Source organism: Phalangium opilio, unplaced genomic scaffold, assembly GCF_054372755.1.
Source record: "Phalangium opilio isolate 3A_F unplaced genomic scaffold, DU_Popi_V2 ptg000079l_1, whole genome shotgun sequence".
In the NCBI taxonomy this organism is placed as follows: domain Eukaryota; kingdom Metazoa; phylum Arthropoda; class Arachnida; order Opiliones; family Phalangiidae; genus Phalangium; species Phalangium opilio.
In genome coordinates this window covers 3738842-3758356 of record NW_028324187.1, presented here as the reverse complement: position 1 = coordinate 3758356, position 19515 = coordinate 3738842, and the positions used below count along the sequence as shown (strand labels likewise).

General features: G+C 34.8%; 3 protein-coding genes across 3 annotated transcripts; all 3 read right to left on the bottom strand.

Moving 5' to 3' along the window:
* Positions 1-9509: 9509 nt before the first annotated feature.
* On the bottom strand, positions 9510-11334 carry LOC149654246 (putative sodium-dependent multivitamin transporter). Its single transcript, XM_089845184.1, has 7 exons — positions 11204-11334; positions 10763-10967; positions 10534-10688; positions 10230-10477; positions 10058-10164; positions 9928-9989; positions 9510-9770 (listed from the first exon to the last, which is right to left on the bottom strand). Exons 1-7 carry the CDS (start codon positions 11312-11314, stop codon positions 9663-9665), a joined length of 996 nt encoding a protein of 331 aa, XP_089701310.1. The 5' UTR covers positions 11315-11334; the 3' UTR covers positions 9510-9662.
* A 92-nt stretch (positions 11335-11426) lies between these two features.
* LOC149654245 (sodium-dependent multivitamin transporter-like) lies at positions 11427-14612 on the bottom strand. The gene is made up of 6 exons (XM_089845183.1): positions 14216-14612; positions 13753-13901; positions 12156-12221; positions 11982-12101; positions 11763-11917; positions 11427-11577 (listed from the first exon to the last, which is right to left on the bottom strand). The coding sequence occupies exons 1-6, from the start codon at positions 14418-14420 to the stop codon at positions 11427-11429; spliced, it is 846 nt and encodes a 281-aa protein (XP_089701309.1). The 5' UTR covers positions 14421-14612.
* Positions 14613-15881: 1269 nt separating this feature from the next.
* ldbr (lariat debranching enzyme) lies at positions 15882-19362 on the bottom strand. The gene is made up of 8 exons (XM_089845695.1): positions 19160-19362; positions 18926-19032; positions 18732-18856; positions 18089-18169; positions 17718-18028; positions 16920-17137; positions 16442-16856; positions 15882-16381 (listed from the first exon to the last, which is right to left on the bottom strand). Exons 1-8 carry the CDS (start codon positions 19247-19249, stop codon positions 15992-15994), a joined length of 1737 nt encoding a protein of 578 aa, XP_089701821.1. The 5' UTR covers positions 19250-19362; the 3' UTR covers positions 15882-15991.
* Positions 19363-19515: the final 153 nt, after the last annotated feature.

Sequence of the window (19515 nt, the reverse complement as noted above, 5' to 3'; positions counted from 1 at the left end):
CCGAGTCATATTAGACACGGGGATTGTATATAAAAATCAATATATTAAAGGCTCTGAGAGTCCACCCCCGAATGTCAAGTCCCGTGTTTGTTCGATATGTCCCTATTAACGAAGAGAAGGTAAGATAAAGGGGAAAGTACTCCAGTGAAAATGATAGTACAATACCTCCGGTGGTATTAAACGAGTAACAACGAATGTAGTTTAGGACTAAGGGGGTCACGTAGCTTTCATTAAAAGAGGAAACAAAGAACGCTGCCCATTAATTTACGAGATTTCGTACGCGTCAGTGGTCAGTTAAAACACGCCATCGAGTGTCACTTGGCACAACTATCAAAGGTAGGGCGTATTTACTATAACAATACTGAGAATCTCGCGGTGCTTTAAGTATAACAGACCAAGGCATTGTTTACGAAATAGTCGTCTAAAACTAACCGCACGGAGCTTAGGCAATAATAACCTTACTAGTTGAGGACGTTAGAGGCTGTAAACTTCGTTATCTTCATCATATCGGGGTTGACTTTGAGTTTCATAGACTGAGCAATAATATGGGGAGCTCCAAAATGAGGATTAATTTCCGCCGTAATAGATTCGAAATCAAGACTTAATCCCGAGGCGATTTCAGCTAACGTGCATGCAGGCAACCACACACGTACGCGTCAAGCCATTGGGCCCCCAAAACAAAATTCGTTTATTGGTTGTTTAACGATGATGCCAGAGTCTTAGCGAAAGAGACTAGGGGATGGGGAAACGCTTCGTAAACCTCATTTAAAATATTATTGTTGACTTAATAGAAATTGCGTCAGCGTGTGCACCAGTCTATTTCTATACCCCGCTATAAATAAAGGGAGGAAGGGAGGGAGGGGTGTTAGCACGAAATGATTCCACAACAATTTTGGCTAGCAAAGAATATTGAATGGGGTAAAATAATAAGCTTATAAATATACTTGTTGAGCATCTTGGGAAATACCAAATATTATTGCATTCTAACGTCTGGTATAAGTTCTGCCTAAGTTTATAAGATATGTTGCATAAGTTTGTCACTGGTTACAAACTGGAGCTTGGTCATAGATTCTCGTAAAGCGACGCTTCGTGATGAGGCACTGTCAAAGGCTTAGTACAGGCTGTAAAATTACCAGTGTAGTCTATTCTCGCGTCGTTCTGGAACTTGCTTTCAGTAAGTCTCGAGCATTACGAAGTATATATGGAACATATCTTTTAAACTTATGGTTCTGGAAGCTAAAAGAGTAATGGATCTAACGGTTATCCAAAATTGATTTAGTATTTGAAAACACAAGCTAAAATTGTGCATCCTTAAGCGACAAGTTCAATTGTTGGTAAGGTCTATCTTAGAAATGGGTATTAGACAAGCCCCTCAACAAGTATAGAATGCAAAACTTGGGGAAGTTGTTGTTAAGCCACGATAGCAATTAACTCTTTAAGGTGAATCGAAGCGGGAGAAGGCAAAGAGAAACTTCCTTAGATTTCCACGAAAACTTGAGTTAAGTCGACTTATAACTAGTTTCTCAAAAGGGGCAAACTTGAATGAGAAAATGGAGTTATTTACGGTACGGTTCCGGGTTTTGTTTGGAAATTATATATCCATATTTAATTGAAAAGATCAAAATTGATTTAGAATTTAGATTATTTGGCATTGTTAAACAGAATTAAAGAGATAATTAAAATTTAAAGGTTCAATTAACTAACTAAGCTTCCTATGGTCTCAGAAAGACGAGCTCGTGAAATTTAATAACAGGGACCAAATTAGAAGTTCATATTTATAAATCCGGACTACATTTTCTAAGTACTTCTATCACCCCTGTAACTACCACGTGATAACTGAAGTACTTCATATAAGAGACCTTTAGAGTCAGGCTCAAAATCATTATGATTTCCCTAAAGTCTTGGGTATTCCAGGATCAAATTTAAAAATATATAAGGTACGATTTCAAATCCAATTTCCTCTTTTCTGGTATTATTTCAAAGAAATTTAAATTATGACGAATGACTCTATTATCATTTTCGACACCCAACTCCGTTACTTTTTCAAAGAATAACTTTGAAATTTTGTTTCAAATGGACAAAGTTTCGTTCTTAAAAGCTCTACTGTTACTCCGTAACATTTGGCCCAATTTAGAAAATGAAATTTTATTTAAAAAATTTAATATTCGACTTTTATGACGGATTGAATTTGCAAGTCGGAAAATTAACAAGGTGTATTTTTCCGATAGAAATTTATCAAATACGGGTTACGATTTTTGTTTCAGTACTAGTTATTTTTGTATTTGCATTTTGGTACAGTGAAAATTGAATTTAAATAACTAACTAGAAAACAGATTCAAATCTCACTCATTTTTTATTATTATTTTTTCGGCAAAGTTAACAATCCTAGTATAATATAATCGTACAGTAGAGAAGGTTATGTTTATTTAAAATTACCTATGTCCGAAACGGGTCATCCAATAGCGTTTCAGGGCTTTATTTACGCGATAAAGCCTAATTTTAATTCATAAAGGGAGTATAAACCCGCTCCTCAATAACCCTCTTCGATATAAAGAAGGGAGTAGGCAACGATAAGTGAAACTGAAAAGGGGGTAAGTGGATGAGTAGGCCTAAACTCGATATCACGCAGAAACCCTGAACCGTGTTTAACAGACGATAAGTGAACTTGGCTACGATACAGTAGACCCGAGTTTGAAATTGATTTATATTCCCTTAAATTCTATAATCGCATTTACAACGTACGTTAAATTAGAGCGAAATTAGTATAGACCCTGAAACCCTATCAATTTAGAGTACGGTTATGTTCAATGTTTACTCATTCATTTTATGAACCTAATTTGAACTATAGCTCTAAAATTGAATAACAAATGCAGTGACGTTGCTAATGGGCCAGTGAATTTTTTACTGTAATAAAATAAAAAAAACTTCCAGCTATAGGCTACACAGAAGGACGCAAAGTACCACAAAAAACTTCATTTTTTAAAATTGGTTAAATTTTGGGGCTTAAAATATCTATTGGGTGGTTCTTTTTGTATAATATTAAAAATAAAATCTAAAATTTGACATACCTGACAGCAACACAATTAGTGAATAGCTCTAAAGACGTCATTATGTGGCTTCTACCAGGAAATCACGAGATGTATTTAGGTGAAATGCGTTAACGGTAGTTGAACTGTTCATGTTAATGGGCTCTAGGTGAAAGCAGCAGGAGCCACGAAGTTGGGTCAAATTCGTCAAAGAACAAACAAATAAACCAAACCACTTTCTCTGTCAAATATATATAAGATATTCGGTGCCTAGGATATTTGATAATTATATCGGGTAGGAAATTAGGAATGGAATAATTTAACTTTATAATTATCGATTTTTGTTGCCTCTAAAACTTTAACGCTAAGTGAATGGCCTATTTCAACAATTAAACATTTAAAGATAGTAAAATAGCTATTGTGAAATTGGAATATCACATATTTGTATTAAAAGTGAACATAAAAACTATGGAATTTTAAAAAACTTCATTTAAATGTTTTCATAAATTAGATAAAACTAGTAATATTAGTAAAAATACATACCATCCCATGAAATAATAAAAGCCAACCTTATGCAAAAGGTCTACTATATACATTATTAGATTTTTTCGGTCGCGGTTTAATCAAAAACTCATTGAAACTTTACGCAAGATTAAGTTACGGAATTGCTCATCTACCCTTAAAACAAACGTACCGTACCTACACTGTCATCGTGGGTTAAAAAAAATATGCTAATAAAATTTAGACTCGCACGATAAGGTACCACGTGATCCATCGTCGATCTTGTTATTCTAAAAATTTGTAATAAAAACATTCTAGGACTAGATTTTTTATTTTAGTAGAGCTAGCAAGATCAACTCTTCCGATTGGACGAAGCCCTGTCATGAAATTTATTTCCAGCTACCAATTTTTAACCCGATTAGTAGGATAAAAAACAAAAGATGGACTACCCCCTCCCTTACCACCGTAAAAAATGGATGGAATAATCTAGTTAATTTTTATATCGATGAAAAAACAATCCAGTAAGGATGTGGGAAGGGTATTGTGAAATTCTATTATCGGGTCACCGCCAAATTTTGCGAAATAGATTGTTTAGTCGACAGAAGAGTAAATAGTTCCGGACTAGAAGGTGTATCTATACTCTATAGAATGAGTAGCGCCATGTTTCTGGTTATTGGCGATAGATGACGCTTTTAACTTCTCCAACTCGTTTCTCAACTATCCACCGCCAATCAGTGGAAACTTGATGCATTCCCCATCCCAAAAATAGGACTATGACGTCATTTTTGGTCTATTACCGCTACCCGGTCTATAGCTACTCTAGTCGCTCTTCCTTCATCTCCAGTTATGACGTCGCAAGGCCAATACTAAATTCTAACCAATCACAGGCAGCCGAAAACGAAAGAGGGAGCTGAAAAACTAATAAGTACAAGGGCAGACAGACCATTCAAGGTTTCTATTCCAGTATACTATTTTCTCTGCCGACGCGGAGGCTTACAACTTCATTAACAGGGGATTACAAATTTTTCAGAACCTTTATACGAAGGTTTTTTTAATGGTATCCGTTCATTATAAAAATCAAATGAAACGGTTCACAGTCTAGCAGAAAAAAATGGTTAATTTTGCACAGGGGAAACAATTTTTTACAATCGATTTATAAAAGAATTATCGAATCATTGTGCACAAATGATACTGTAACTATTTGCGTTACATCTTTCTTAAGTTGTATTTCGGGGCCAAACCTTTATATTATCAGTTTAATTTGTCAATTTTAAACTTTTGAAATAAATTGAACAATTTTTAACACTGATGTTTTCTCCCTCTAATTTTCTGTTTTTGACACGTTTAAACTCTACGCAATTGTCAAGTATAGTATAGAAAAAAGCTGTTTCATGAGAATAGCGCAAGAACTTTTATCTTTTAAGGAATTCAATGATTTGGAAAAATCAATTTATAGCATTTACTGGAGGACTATCTTTAGCCTATTTTCGTGTGATCTGATGATGGGTTTAAAATCGGTCTTTTTCCCAATAAACACATTCCATAAATCTCTATACCTGAAGCCATTTCCACTCTTTTAAACTTCCAAGTAACTCATTTTGATTCTATTTTTTCTTCCAATGGGATAAGATTGGACAGCAAAATTTTAAAGTATTTACTAAGAAAAATTGATTTATATTGGAGAAAAAACCTTTTTGGATGATTTGATCCCCATTTCTATTGAATTCCATCTCGGCATATCTTTATAAGTACTAAATTTAGCTAGTCTCTGTTGCCAAGCTAGGGTTCAAGTATTTAGTAGAAGAAAAAAATTAATACAGTCCGTATCAATTAGCAATTACGCCTAAAGCATCTCATTATCCAATCTTATTTTTTTTTTAGTTGTTGCATCGTAAAAGAAAACTTGCCATTATCGCTTTTGTACGGATAATTAGACCCGCGTTTTGTTTCCGAAGTTTGCATCAAGTTTTCGAGGCAAGTACATCTTTGGGGGTATAGTCTAGTCAAGAATTTTTTCAATATTTCTTTTAAATATTCATAAAGAGATGTAAATATATCAATAAAAATGAAAAACGTTCGGAATTCAGTATGAATGAAGTCTTTCACGACGAAAAAACGTGTATTTAAATTTCGAAAAACATATTTTTAAGAAGCAAAAGTATAAGGGTATACCTAAAATATTTTCAAAAGATGGTATCAAGAAGTGATATCTAGTTTATTAGGGAGAAGGTATAAATTCACCACATTTCCAGCTTTATCTCCAGTTCAAACGTAGATCCGGAGTTAATTCCGGCCTCTAAATTACAACCAGCATCTCATTGGGTCTTGAAAACTCACGTCTGACGGAAATTACGTATTTTCCGACTGAGGAGAGGCGAAATAGCCCGGCCTTCTTTTACGTCCCGCCTTGTATTTTTAAAGGGGGACTGGTATTATGGCACGCGAATATTTAGGCTACTTACACCTTCTCCCTAATAAACTAGATATCACTTCTTGATGGTATGGAAATTGACCTCCTTTTTCTAATTTGAAATACGTTTCACACTAAACATTTATTTACTATCGGTGATGAACTTTATGTTTGCTTAACATAACTTTGGAATATTTAATAGCGAATGTCAATACTTTGCTCGGGGCGCTCTGTGATAAGTTTTACGTGTTCCATTTGTAAATCTAATGGGGTTTTAAGACACATATTTTTTTCTTTTTTCAAGAAAATGGGATTAAGTTCAACATGTTATTATTAACTTATATTTGTATATAAAATTATTGTTCCTTCAGAATTTTCTTTCATATCAGAGCGAGAGAAAGTACTAGGTACTAGAGTGAGTACCTTTAACTGTAGAAAATAAATTGAGACAAAATCTCCAGGGTTGGAAAAGCTGAAAACGCTCTTAGGTGTGATTCTCCAATAAAGAGCCCGTTTCTCACGTTCACCATTTTACCTTCCTTATTGAGAAGAAAAGGTACAGAAAAGAAAAAAGGGGTCGACTTCGTTAAATCTTGGCAGTTTCCTCTCATATATACACAATGTACGCGCTATACACTTTCTTGTGGAAGTGATATATACTTCCGCTAAAGTAGAACTTACATTGAGACAATAACGAACTGCTGCTGTAGCTAAAAAGCTACGAAAAGGAGTACCGAATATGGTTTTTCTTCATTTCTTTCCACACCTGGAGGTCGTGTTTCAAATATTGAACTCTTTTTTTCAATCGCAATCCAATGTTTCAACACAATTTTCTTTCCTTTCATGTATTTATTACTAAAAATAAAAAGAAAACCAAATTGGAGGAAATTTATGAAGTTAAAGTATGGACGTCATTCTTTTGCATACGAACGCAGTGTATTGGTACGTCAGTTACTTCGGGATAGGTATATAGTGTTAATAGAAGGTATGAAACTTCGCCTAATACTTCAAAAAAAAACTCGTGATTTATAATTGGACCGTGTTTGTATCAGTAAAGGAATATCATTGAAGCTTCTCCCATGTGTACAAGTATTATTCTTGTATCATCTCTATAATGTCCTGCTTCCCACGCTTTTATCATTCTTGGTAGTTGGCCATTCTGCTTTCCAACTCTATGGGACGTAGGAATAACAAAATTTCATAAGATATGTTCCATAAGTTTTCACTGGTTACTAAGATTTTTTCATGAAGGATGACGTAGGTGAAACGTTATAGATTCTCGTGATGAGACGCTGTAAAGACTTAGTACAGCCTAAATAGGAAGATGGACTGCAAAATAAACCGAGTGTAGTCAATTCTCGCTTGTCATTCTCGAACTATCTCGAGCTGTATTACGAAGTATAGGTAGTGTCAACCTTATGGAACATATCTTATAAGCTCATTTCATAAGCTATACTTATTCGAATTCATAGAATGGAAACAACAAGATGGAAAATTCATTCATACATACAATAATAAGCATTTGCAAACAAACTCCAGCGTTCTTTCAGTGTAGTTGATGGGATCCCCATTAAAGTTCTTAGTATAGAGAACAGATAGGGCCAAAATGCCATTTGAAAAAATATCCTTTACGCACGGAGGCTCTCGGAGAGTATACTTGGATTAAAATAACCATGTTACGTACTCGAATAAACTAGATTTCCCGGATTCCAAATCTTCTCACAATGGAATAAAAACCTTAGACTGTTGAATTACGTAAAGTTGGGTAGATCATGCCTTCACGCCGCTGCGAAGTTACCTTGATTCCTCAAGGTATATTTCTAAACCTATTATATTAGCTCATACCGTATCTTCGTACCTTTTCATTGGAAGGATTTTTTTGCGAGCCTTAATAGGTTGAACGAGAAAAGACCATTACTAGCTTTGCAAGGAAACAGACGTTGTCACTGATTGGCATCGTTACTTCTGTTTACTATGACATTTCTTAAGAGAGGAGGTGGTGGTGGATGGGGCAGGGCTGGGTGGGCAACCGCCCCATCAGCCTAACGTCTTATTTCTATACTTTTCTTTCTTCATTTTGCCGGGAGCAACCGACCATCCAACAAAAATATTTCAATTCGTAAACATTATGTCAAGAATGTTTTTATAGTTGATGTATTCATTCAATTTTGGAAAAAAAAATAATTATTCCACGACAATAATGCAATATGTTTCTAAAGTTTAAATTCAAAATAAATATTTATAGTTTAGATATATTTATTGAAAGATAAAGATAATAACGGATTTTTTTTACCTTCTTGAGTAATTTTCTATTCCATCTATTTCAATAGTATAAATTAAGTTACTAATAAAACAAAGATATAAGATATCTAATATCAGAAGTGAGATGAGACCAGAAGTACTGAGCTAACCAAATTCTTCACTCGGCGAAAGTGAATATTCTTGATAACAAACGAACGGTTGGCCCTCTGGTAGCGGTTTCTGAATTTTCCCTCCAAAACGTAAGACGCTCGTGGCGGTAGACGGCCGAACTAGATTCCAGCATCGGCGTCCGTGTTGCGCGGCTTTAGGTTGAGGGGAAGGGGGTAGGAAATGTTTTTGGAACTCGACCAATTTTTTTCTCTCTAGTTTTAGCGCGTGGGAAGCGGCATAAAACCCTCAAATTTGTTCACTAGTGCCAGGATCTACTATCAATGCTAGAGCCCTTCACTTCTAGTCTCATCTCACTTCTGCTAATATCCAATGCCCAGTCCAAACCGCTTTACCCAGTCTGAAAATTTTGCTAGGGCCTTACTCGTCAGATGTTATTTTTTCTCTCAAACATAAACTGTAATAAATGTACCAAGAGAAACGTGACCAACTCTCAAAGGACGTACAACATAACCCAACTTATCACATAAATCACGTACAATAAAAGTTAAGTTGCGGAACACAATAAGTTTGAATAACGTAGACGCGAATACAACCTGTTTCTGAGATTACGTACAGTACACCGCTGTGACGTGATATTTTACCTGTTGAAACTAATTTCGATTTAGAACTAACGTTGTAAGTACTTAATTATGAGCTTTTGGGAACTTATTAAAATTAAATCGGGTCATGCCCTTGTAAACCGTAACCCTGCGTGACACCTGTGTCACAGAAACAGTGTAGGTGTAAAGCAACACTCTGGTACAGAAGTCAAACCTAAATTTAGAATGGTAACATTAGAGGCGAATGTGTCTTTATTTATCTTCCTGAAACTCTGGAGCTTCCCTCCATTTCAATTCTAACTCCTCTTTCTCTTTCGAAGAGTGGATCTGGTAACGTAATCAAGTGGGGGTGACGATAAAAGAATAACTACTTAGGAAACGGGAACACTACTGGTGACCATTTTACAAAAAGGGTGCGGACAAACCGGACCTAGAGAAAGTACGTGACTTCACTGTAAACAGCGAACTCCAGAGCTACAATAGCTCATCGTAAATTCAATTACAATACTAGGCCATTTAACACAAAAGGAAGATGCAATAAGTCGTGCACCAGTTAACAGAAACAAACGTACGTAAACAGAATACCAAAATTGTCAACAGTGTATTGTATTAAATTCTTAAAAACATTTAAATTTAATTTTCTTACTAAATTATTTACAATATATTTAAACACTTAATTTTCACTCGGTAGGAACGTTTCTACCTTATAGTTTCTACAATTTCGGAGAATCGGTTAAACAGTTAAAACTTGAGCTACGCTTTGTTATTGTTGAGTTTTTCTAATTCTCCAGGTAGAGCTGGACTTAATTCAGCGCCTTTGTTACATAAGAAGCCAACTGCGTTTTCGTTATCAATATCAACCTGAAATTGATTGTCTACCATCATTAAAGACACCTAACCATCATTCGTGAATCTAACTTCCCCATCCATTAAATAAATCAATCATAACTATAACACCAACACCTTTAACTAAGTAAATACACTACCACTGATGACCTAATGACCTTTGAACTCTTACCTTTTCTTCAAGGCACGAGCCAAATACTAAATGACTGAAGAGTGATTCGTCTATTGACTTGTCTAAAATTTGTTTAATTTCAAAATTTAACGAAATTCAAAGAGAAGTCAAATGAAAGTACTTTACTTACCTGGTGTGGTAAGGTAAGAGACAATTACTCCTATGATTATAGTTGAAAAGAATCCAATTGGCAAATACCATGCGAAAGAGATTTTATACAATGGAAATGTATCGTCACTGTAAGATAATAAATATCAATTGGTCTAATTACTAAGATGTAATTGTACTTGTATAATAATTACTTGGATTCAACCGATTTGTGAATGTTTTCTAAGTGTTCATTGGTTGCATTGTTGCTGTAATGATGCTGCGTATTAAGGGTTGAGTTATATTCATTCCACTCTGATGTCATAGCCAAATAATCGAAATTGCTGGTTTCACACCCATCAACAGACAATGGTAACTTCTCAACCGGAGTATGAGTTAATTTATTGCCGACTGCAATCCACATTCCAAATGTAATAGAGATAACTAAGGCGATTAGAGCAGCCTAAAAGCATTAAGTGGTTAAATAGGTAAGTACTTATTCATATCCACACCGTGTACCTTTGTATTAGCCCTCCTGAAGAAAATCCCCAGAAAAAACACGCCTGTAAGTGGTCCTCCGAATACACCGAACACAGTGGTAACAATGGGTGTCGCACGACCAATATATGGTACCACTAAGGCAATACCAGTACATAGGCTACCATACAATACCGCTGGTAATTTAAATTGTTAGTAACCATTAAGGTCAAACATGTTTTTAAAAAATAAGGCGTAATCATGGACTTACTGAGAATCCTGCACAATATTACTCTGCTTTTTCGACCGATCTTTCGTCTTGTATTGGGAATGATTAAATCTTGTATGGTAATTGTTGCGAAGGTGTTGATGTAACTTGATAAGGAACTAAGTGACCCACTGAAAATTCCGGCTGTTGCTAATCCAGCAAGTCCGGGATACTTGCTTAATACAGTTGAAATGTAATAGACCACGATCTAAGTAAAACGGATATATAAGCGTTTCGAGAGTTCTTGATTAATGGAACAACACAAATATTTCAGTTACGCGCCATTTCGACCTAATGATTGCTAATAACTAAACTTAATAATCCTTTTTAATGGTAATCTATAACGTCTTGAACCGCAAGAACTTCCTGGACCTTTAAGTGCCAAATGACGCTTTGCACAGCTTCCAAAATGGCGCGCAAGATTCGATAAAACTCTTAAATTACCTGATCTTCGGTTGCAATTCCAGTTTCGCGACTCCGTAAAGTTGGTTCGCAATTATAATAATTAACATAAATCACTACAGCAGCCATTGCGGTTAAAATGGAGAAAACCATGAAACACACGGCACCGCCGATCAAACTTCTGATAATTTTAAAATAAATTATATACCCAGGTTTTAAAAACGCAATATTGCTATTATAGGGTTGAGTTTCTATTGATAAGCAATCAAACTAACCTTCGACCCTGCGTCTCTCCTCGAACGCTTAGAATACGTTGAACTCCGGCTTGACTGGTACCCAAGTAGTTAAGACCATTAACCAAACCACCGAACATCATGGCCCAGATTGAGTAACGATGAGTAGAACTTTCGACCAAACTGAAAACAATTTATTTAATTGATAAGTTCGTGAAAATCCGTTGTATAAGTTGTTACGCAATTAAAATTAAAGAGGGCCAATTTTATATTCCCTATCTAAGCACCTAGTTCAACATAACATAACTTAAAAGTCTTATTCTTAATTTAATTCCAGTTGGTCAATTTTGAAAGAGAAAATTACGTACTAGAGTCCACCGATTCTCTGTCCACTCACTCCAATGTCCCAGACATTCCAGAAACCTCCCGCATCCAAGAATCCTTTGATCACGATAGAGAAGACACAGCAAACCATCAAAATTGTTTGAAGAACATCAGTAACAATTACGGCTTTCATACCACCCTGCTCATGAAAAATTAATTTTCGTTAAGGTTTGGTACAAATATATATTATAATTTTAACGTACCACAGAAGAATAAGCGGTACAAAAGATACTAAAGGTCAAGAGAGTTGACCAATAGGGTAATTTGGTTATGACAGACAAAGATATAGCTGGAACATACATAACCACGCTTATGTAAAGTACCTAAACGGAATTTAAATATTTTAATTCATCCATTGATTGATGTTTTTTGTTTACTTGTTGCAGAATGTAGGTGATAACGTAGGTGATACGCAGCTGTTTGTTAAAACGTTTTTCCACGTACTATGAAAAATAAAGGTTTTTCGTATGAATAACAATATATTTGTCATCAAAACAAACCTTCATAATATTATAAAGTAAACAGAAGTGCTTTAAGTATAACCGAACAAACAAAATATTAAAAAAGTGAGCAAAAACTAAAGAAATATTTAACAAAATTCAAAATACCTCGTACACGCTGACGTATGGTGTCTTAAAAAACATGGGGACAATTGAATAGGCTACGAAGAGCCCACCGATTCCGTACCATATATTAAACAATAAATAACCTAAGCCATACATATACATTTCGCCTACAATGGCCGTCATACCAAATCCTTTAAAATTTTTGAAATTATTTTAGAAAAATATTTCTGATAATTTTCCCATATAAAGTTCAAATGGAAATTAAAAGGACAATCTCCAATATGTCTATTTGTATTTTGCCGATTTGGACTTTAATTATGATTAAAATTACCAGAATAACAAGTAGCAAAGATGGACATGGCGGCCGGTAACACGGCTATATTTCTATTAGCAAGCGCGAAACCTTCCAAAGTACCATGGGTCAAACCTTTTCGACCGTAATATAAACCGATACCTAAACATATCACTTGGCTAGCAACTAAAATTATATAATCTAGAATACCGAAATTTGACTTTTCTGTGTCGATCATTTTACAATTGAACTAAATAAATCGAAGCTACACTGTGGGTCCCTTAACTCGAACTGATTTTTAACAAAGAAACTCAGCAACATTTCTACTCTCGTATTTATATTTGACGGGAAATTTAGTTAATTAGGTTTATATAACGGGCCCGATTTTAGTTATAAAAATCATTTTGGACTGTATAATTATCGTGTTAGTTAAATAAGCTTACTTTGTAACGTAATTGGGATAATTTTGGTTCGCACGAGCCGAAATTAAATTGTTTACATTTTGAAATGTATATTTGAAAGTTTTAATATAGCCTATTTTGAAATTAAATTAGTTTTACAATTTCGTTTCGTGAAAATTACAGATTCTGTTAACCGCTCTACAGCGCATTTAAAGAAAAAAAATTATTTTTCATAACTTAACATATAAAAAAATTCGAAAAATATTACAAGATATATATAATATCTCACACATATTTTTTTTAAGAAATACGACATGAATTTAATAGGTTTTTATATCAAAGGAGGTGGGGAGTTGCAGTTACACGCGAACGCAGTGAAGCATATTCTGTTAATTTGAAACCAGTGCTAATTTTGAATTCCCTTAGCTATTAAGATATGGTCGTAATATTTGGGTACGAACTTCACACGTTATATCAACGAGGTCATATAAATATGTATGCGCATTAATTCGGTTTCTTTTATACGATAATGTTATCAAAGAGAACATAGCCACAGGACAGAAGTTAAATATTGCGCTAGGTCAAGTTAAGCATAATTTTAAAACCACTATAGCTTGGCGCAAACATCTTATTATAGCTAACAGTATTTCCAAAAATATATAACGTTATTGACCCTTAAATCTATTTTTAAATATAACTTAAAAAAGTGTACTACCTCGTAGACGCTGACGTAGGGTGCTTTGAAGAAAATTGGGACGATAGCGTAGGCGACAAAGAATCCGGCGAATCCGTAAAAGATGTTGTATATCATGTAACCCAACCCGTGCATGTACATTTCCCCTACCATTGCTGTCATGCCAAACCCTGGAAGAAAACGGAATACTCTTTATAATTGTGTATTTAACACGTAATGGTATTGGAATACCTACACAAAAAATGTAAACCAAGCTTTCTAGTAAAATTATCTACCTTTTCTAAGAATTTATCGACGTACTTTTCTAGGAATTTATCGACCTTTTCTAGGAATTTATCTACCTGTTCTAGGAAATTATCGACTTTCTCTAGGAATTTATCGACTTTTTCTAGGAAATTATCGACTTTCTCTAGGAATTTATCGACTTTTTCTAAGAAATTATCGACTTTTATGGTAAAATCATCAATGTTTCTATAAAACCAACCTGAGTAACATGTTGCAAAAATGGACAAGGCAGCTGGTAACACTGCAATATTTCGATTAGCCAAAGCAAATCCTTCCAAAGTACCATGGGTCAGTCCTTCTCGACCGTAATAAAATCCAACAGCCAAACAAAGTACTTGCGAGCCGATCAAAATGGTATAGTCAGTAAAACCAAACCCAACACTTTCTGGAGTATCTTTCACCATTTTGTAGCAGCAACCTTTTCAAGTCTAATAAGAAACAACTTTAAGACATACACTTCTAAATATAACTGTCACTATACATATCCAGCCAAATTATCTAACAAGATTAAATGTCCGACCAATGACCCTTATTTTTTAATTAAGAAAAAAACTATAAAAGATTTAACACTCCCTACAATCTTAATAGCTTCTAAAACACCAAGGATAAGATATTTAAAGGTGAAGATCATCCCGTCTCATGTTGCTAAGTCATTTTTTAATCTTTACTCTTGAAAAACTCTACAAATACTACCGTTCTTTCATCCGACAATGAATAAGGATGGTTTTTTATTGTATATTACCGTTAACCAAAGATATATAAAGAAATTTAAAGAATCAAGTCTCATAGTATATATGCATGAGATTTAAATTCGGCTGCCATGTAATTTGGTTACATATGAAAAATTGTATCGTACTTCGCACATAAACAGTTGCTGCACTATGCGTCACTGTCAAAAGTCGAGTAGCGACGTACTAACTTCTACAAAGACGAACGGAATTAAAGTTCTAACTTTTTTTCTACTTCTACTTCTACTACTACTACTGATACTACTACTATAGTTTAAAAGCATTTTAAAAAAGCCGTTTATTAACCACTAAAATCATCACCATAGAAAAGATTAAAAGATGCATTACCGAAATGTGTTCCCACTAGAATTTGAAACTGAAATACTGCGCGAGGTCTGGTGTTATACTTTTAATATATTTGATACAAAATAAAAAAACTTGATTTTATTTCTAGGCCGAATTCAAGATAGGAGAACGTTTTAACCGGTTAAACCTAGTCACCTTTATGGTGGTAGTAAATGCCAACTGTTTTAATACTTCAGTCGCTTACAATCCTTTGGATCTCATTTCATTATGGAAAACAACTATTTCAATTAAGATTTTGTCCCCTTTCAAGCTTGTAACCGAGTTATTACGCGTATGCATATTTTAGTGAAGCATTGATTCATAAATTACGATAGTTGTAGTAGTAGCGTACCTCAACAACAATAGGGCACCTTGTTTCGTGACGTCACTATCTATTCATTGTTTAATAAATACTTACGCACTAACGTCACCGATTAAGGGAAGCTTATAATACGAGAAAAAATATTTTAACTACCAGTTGACACAAGAAACATTCTTGCAACAAGTATTACTCTACCCTTTAACTAAAACACGATGGTAGAGTTGAAGACACCTAAAACCATACTATGCCTCCTTGGTGTTTATACCTACCTTTGACCTCTAACTCGATCACTGGGGCCGACAACTAACAAATTGGTTACCTATGAAACTACTTACTGTTTCTATGTTACTTACCATACCAACCTTCTCTAGTATAACTTCAGGGTTGGTCACTGGTCCTGCTTGCACCATTCTGGAAACTATAAGCTACTACTACTGATTAAGACAACAATGATCATACACACAGCCGACTTATTATAGAACAATTTCATTTTATTATAACAAAATACAAAGCCACTGGGATCATTCAGTCATGGTACCCAGACTAGGTCAATAAAATCTCATTAAAATTTAGTGGTTTATTATGACTCATCATCAGAGTTTTTAGTGGCGTAAATAGCTTGATTACGTCGCTTAAATGTCCCTTTAGTTATAAGGGTGCTTTGTACAGTAGTCTCTTCACTTGTAACAATGGATACGGGTACCGGGGTATGATTGTCCGCGCAAATTCGTTTTATAGAAGTGTCCGATTCCTCAAGGGTTGTCGTATCTGTACTGACATCGTCTGGTTTATTTACAGGGTCCGGTAGAATCATGCTCATTCGCTTAAAGACAGTAGATGTGGTTGGTTTACGATCTATCACAAATAATTTGAAGGAATCATCATGTGATAAGTCGTTATCATTGTCACTGTCTAAGTCTTCAGTCTCCTTAGTACTTTCAAATTTGTCTTTTGGAGTTTCAATTTCATCCTAAATGATAGTAGGGCATTTGTTCTGAAAGCCTAAAATCCTTAAGACAAATGGACTTACGTCTACTCCATCACTTTCTAGTAGGTCAATTTCATCCGGGTTTTTTGAGGAACCCTCAAGGTATTCTAGGTCAGTCTGTGGGTCATCTATGCCCGAAACAGAACTGACTGTTAACCTACTATACGAATCGTCCTGGTACATTTCAATCAATTTTTGAGCCGGGTCAGTTAGACCAAGGACTTTGCAAAACTTAGTAGTCTGTACATTTGGAGTCAGAATTGGTTGGGGAATGTTATATTTTTGGGTCTTTGTTCCCGTAAACGGTGGGACTGATATTTCGAAATCTGTTGAGATATTCAACAAGGCATTTTGAATTTCAAAATTGCCGTCTTCTTCAAGATCATTTTGATCAGATTTTGATGTTAAATCTGAGTTTTTCAATATTTTATAAATCTCTTCACATTTTGAATCAATTCTGAAAGTGTTTTTCGGAAATTTACAACACTGATTTCACGCCACGCGTTGTCATTAAACTCACTCTTTGAAAAAATTATCAAACGTATTTGGATCAGGTAAAATGGTATAGTTTCTAGTCATATTTATCAGGGAATCAGTTTCCTTAAGAATGGCCAACCATTCTAAATCATAACTAATTTTGTAAGGACCCGATTTTGTGGTTTCTATGTCTATAATTTGTAAGAATTTTCGATGGGGTAGACATTTATCCAAAGCCAGAAATTTTGTTGATTGCCCGTTCTTATAAATGTTAATTAAAATATCACATTGAAATTGAAGCTAATGATGATTGATGAAGCATTAAAGGGAGGGTGAAGTAGAAAATCAAGTGATTTTTTATCGATTCTTCTACTAATTATAAGACTAGTCTGCATAGTGAAACATTCAGGAAATACTTCTGAATGATTTTTAAAATTCAAATTAGGTTCAGATTTTAAGGATAATTTTAAATAAGGACTTCCGACCAATCGCGTAACGCCCTGCCTTTTTATTAACAAAATTCTCGTGGCACGTTCCGTGTTGAATGGAATTTATCACGAGATTTGATAAAATTCGCGCGCGACGTGATAATCGTGGCGCGAGACATGGAGCGTGCCACGAGAATTTTGTTAATAAAAAGGCAGGGCGTTACGCGATTGGCCGGAGGACCTTCTTTAAAATTATCCTTAAAATCTGAACCTAATTTGAATTTTAAAATCATTCAGAAGTATTTCCTGAATGTTTGACTATGCAGACTGGTCTTATAATTAGTAGAAGAATCGATAAAAAATCACTTGATTTTCTACTTCACCCTCCCTTTAAAGGACGCTGCTTAACTTACTTCGTGACTAACTATAGCTGCAAATTTGCAATGCAAATGAGCTGCAAACCAATATTTTGGTTTTAAAGTATTTAAAAGCTTTTCCGCTGGTGGACTACCCAAAGAACCATTGTCAATTTCGTCCCTAAAAAATGGCTTTTTACGCAAAAGTTGGTTGCAATCACCATGATTATAAATCCCTCTAGGCCAATCATGAGACAACATTATATCAATTGGATTTTTTATTAGACTTAATTTGTAAATGTCTAAATTTCGAACGTGATAGACTGTTCGTAATGAGCTTTTATCATATGGAGGAATTTCGTAAACACCTGAGAAAAGGATTAAATCTGTAATACGTCTTATTTTTCAAAAACAGGTATGTTTTATACCTTTTAGATAGGAATTTCCATTGTAAATTCCTGACATACCAGCTATTCTTAAACCCCCGACGTTTATAACGCCTGCTTTACCTTAAATAAGGACATGGACATCTTGAATTCAACATGCATAATCAATGACTTAAAGGGAGGGTGAAGTAGAAAATCAAGTGATTTTTTATCGATTCTTCTACCAATTTTAAGACCAGTCTGCATAGTGAAACATTCAGGAAATACCAGCTCCGAATGATTTTAAAATTCAAATTAGGTTCAGATTTTAAGGATAATTTTAAATAAGCCCCTCCGACCAATCGCGTAACGCCCTGCCTTTTTGTTAACAAAATTCTCGTGGCACGTTCCGTGTTGAATGAAATTTATCACGAGATTTATAAAATTAGGCGCGCGATGTGACAATCGTGGCGCGAGACATGGAGCGTCGAGAATTTTGTTAATAAAAAGGCAGGGCGTTACGCGATTGGTCGGAGGACCTTCTTTAAAATTATCCTTAAAATCTGAACCTAATTTGAATTTTAAAATCATTCGGAAGTATTTCCTGAATGTTTGACTATGCAGACTGGTCTTGTAATTAGTAGAAGAATCGATAAAAAATCACTTGATTTTCTACTTCACCCTCCCTTTAAACCTGTCATATTACCCAAGTAATATATGTTAGGGCAAACCCAACCTCCATAGTTTAGTTCTGAGAGATAGTTTGAAGCTTCATGGTTTCCTCCAACGAATATTGTTAAAATTGGAGCTATTTTTTCACCGGAATAATATCTGAGAGCATTGACAAGTATTTCAGGGTTTATTAAAGAACCAAATGGGGTAGGATAACGCGCTTATTACTTATAAAAACTCTGCATATGTCGGTAACAAACTGGCACTGCCATACATTCCAAATCAGTTTCATTACGAACTGATTGAAAATCACCACAAATGAGTAGCAAATCAACCTGATTATAATAATACACTTAAGAATTGGCTCAATAAATTTACAAAATACCGCTTCATCAAAGACTTATTTAGCTTGATTGTTATGAGGGAGCATGGGCATATTGGAAGCATTGGACATATTCTTACTTTAATTTTGTTTTCTTCTTCTAAGTGAGTGATTACATCGTAAATGTTTTCCAATTCACCATGAGCACAGCCTTCTACGGCTATTTTCATTTTTGAACTCAAAAATCAATGAGTATTAATTTATGAAATGTAAATCTGTAAGACGACGACCGTATCTTAACTCAGTTACGTAGCAGAAGCTTTTCCAGACAGCTGAAAAACTATTACTTGGCATTTTCCACGGAGTAGTTTTATTGGAGTGACAACTAAAGTAGTTTTGAAATATCTTTAAAAATATTTATTTCTTTCTTTCCGGTTCTTTATCAATCTCTGTCTCCTTTATTACTGCTCCATAGTGGCAAGCAATATTTCGGTGG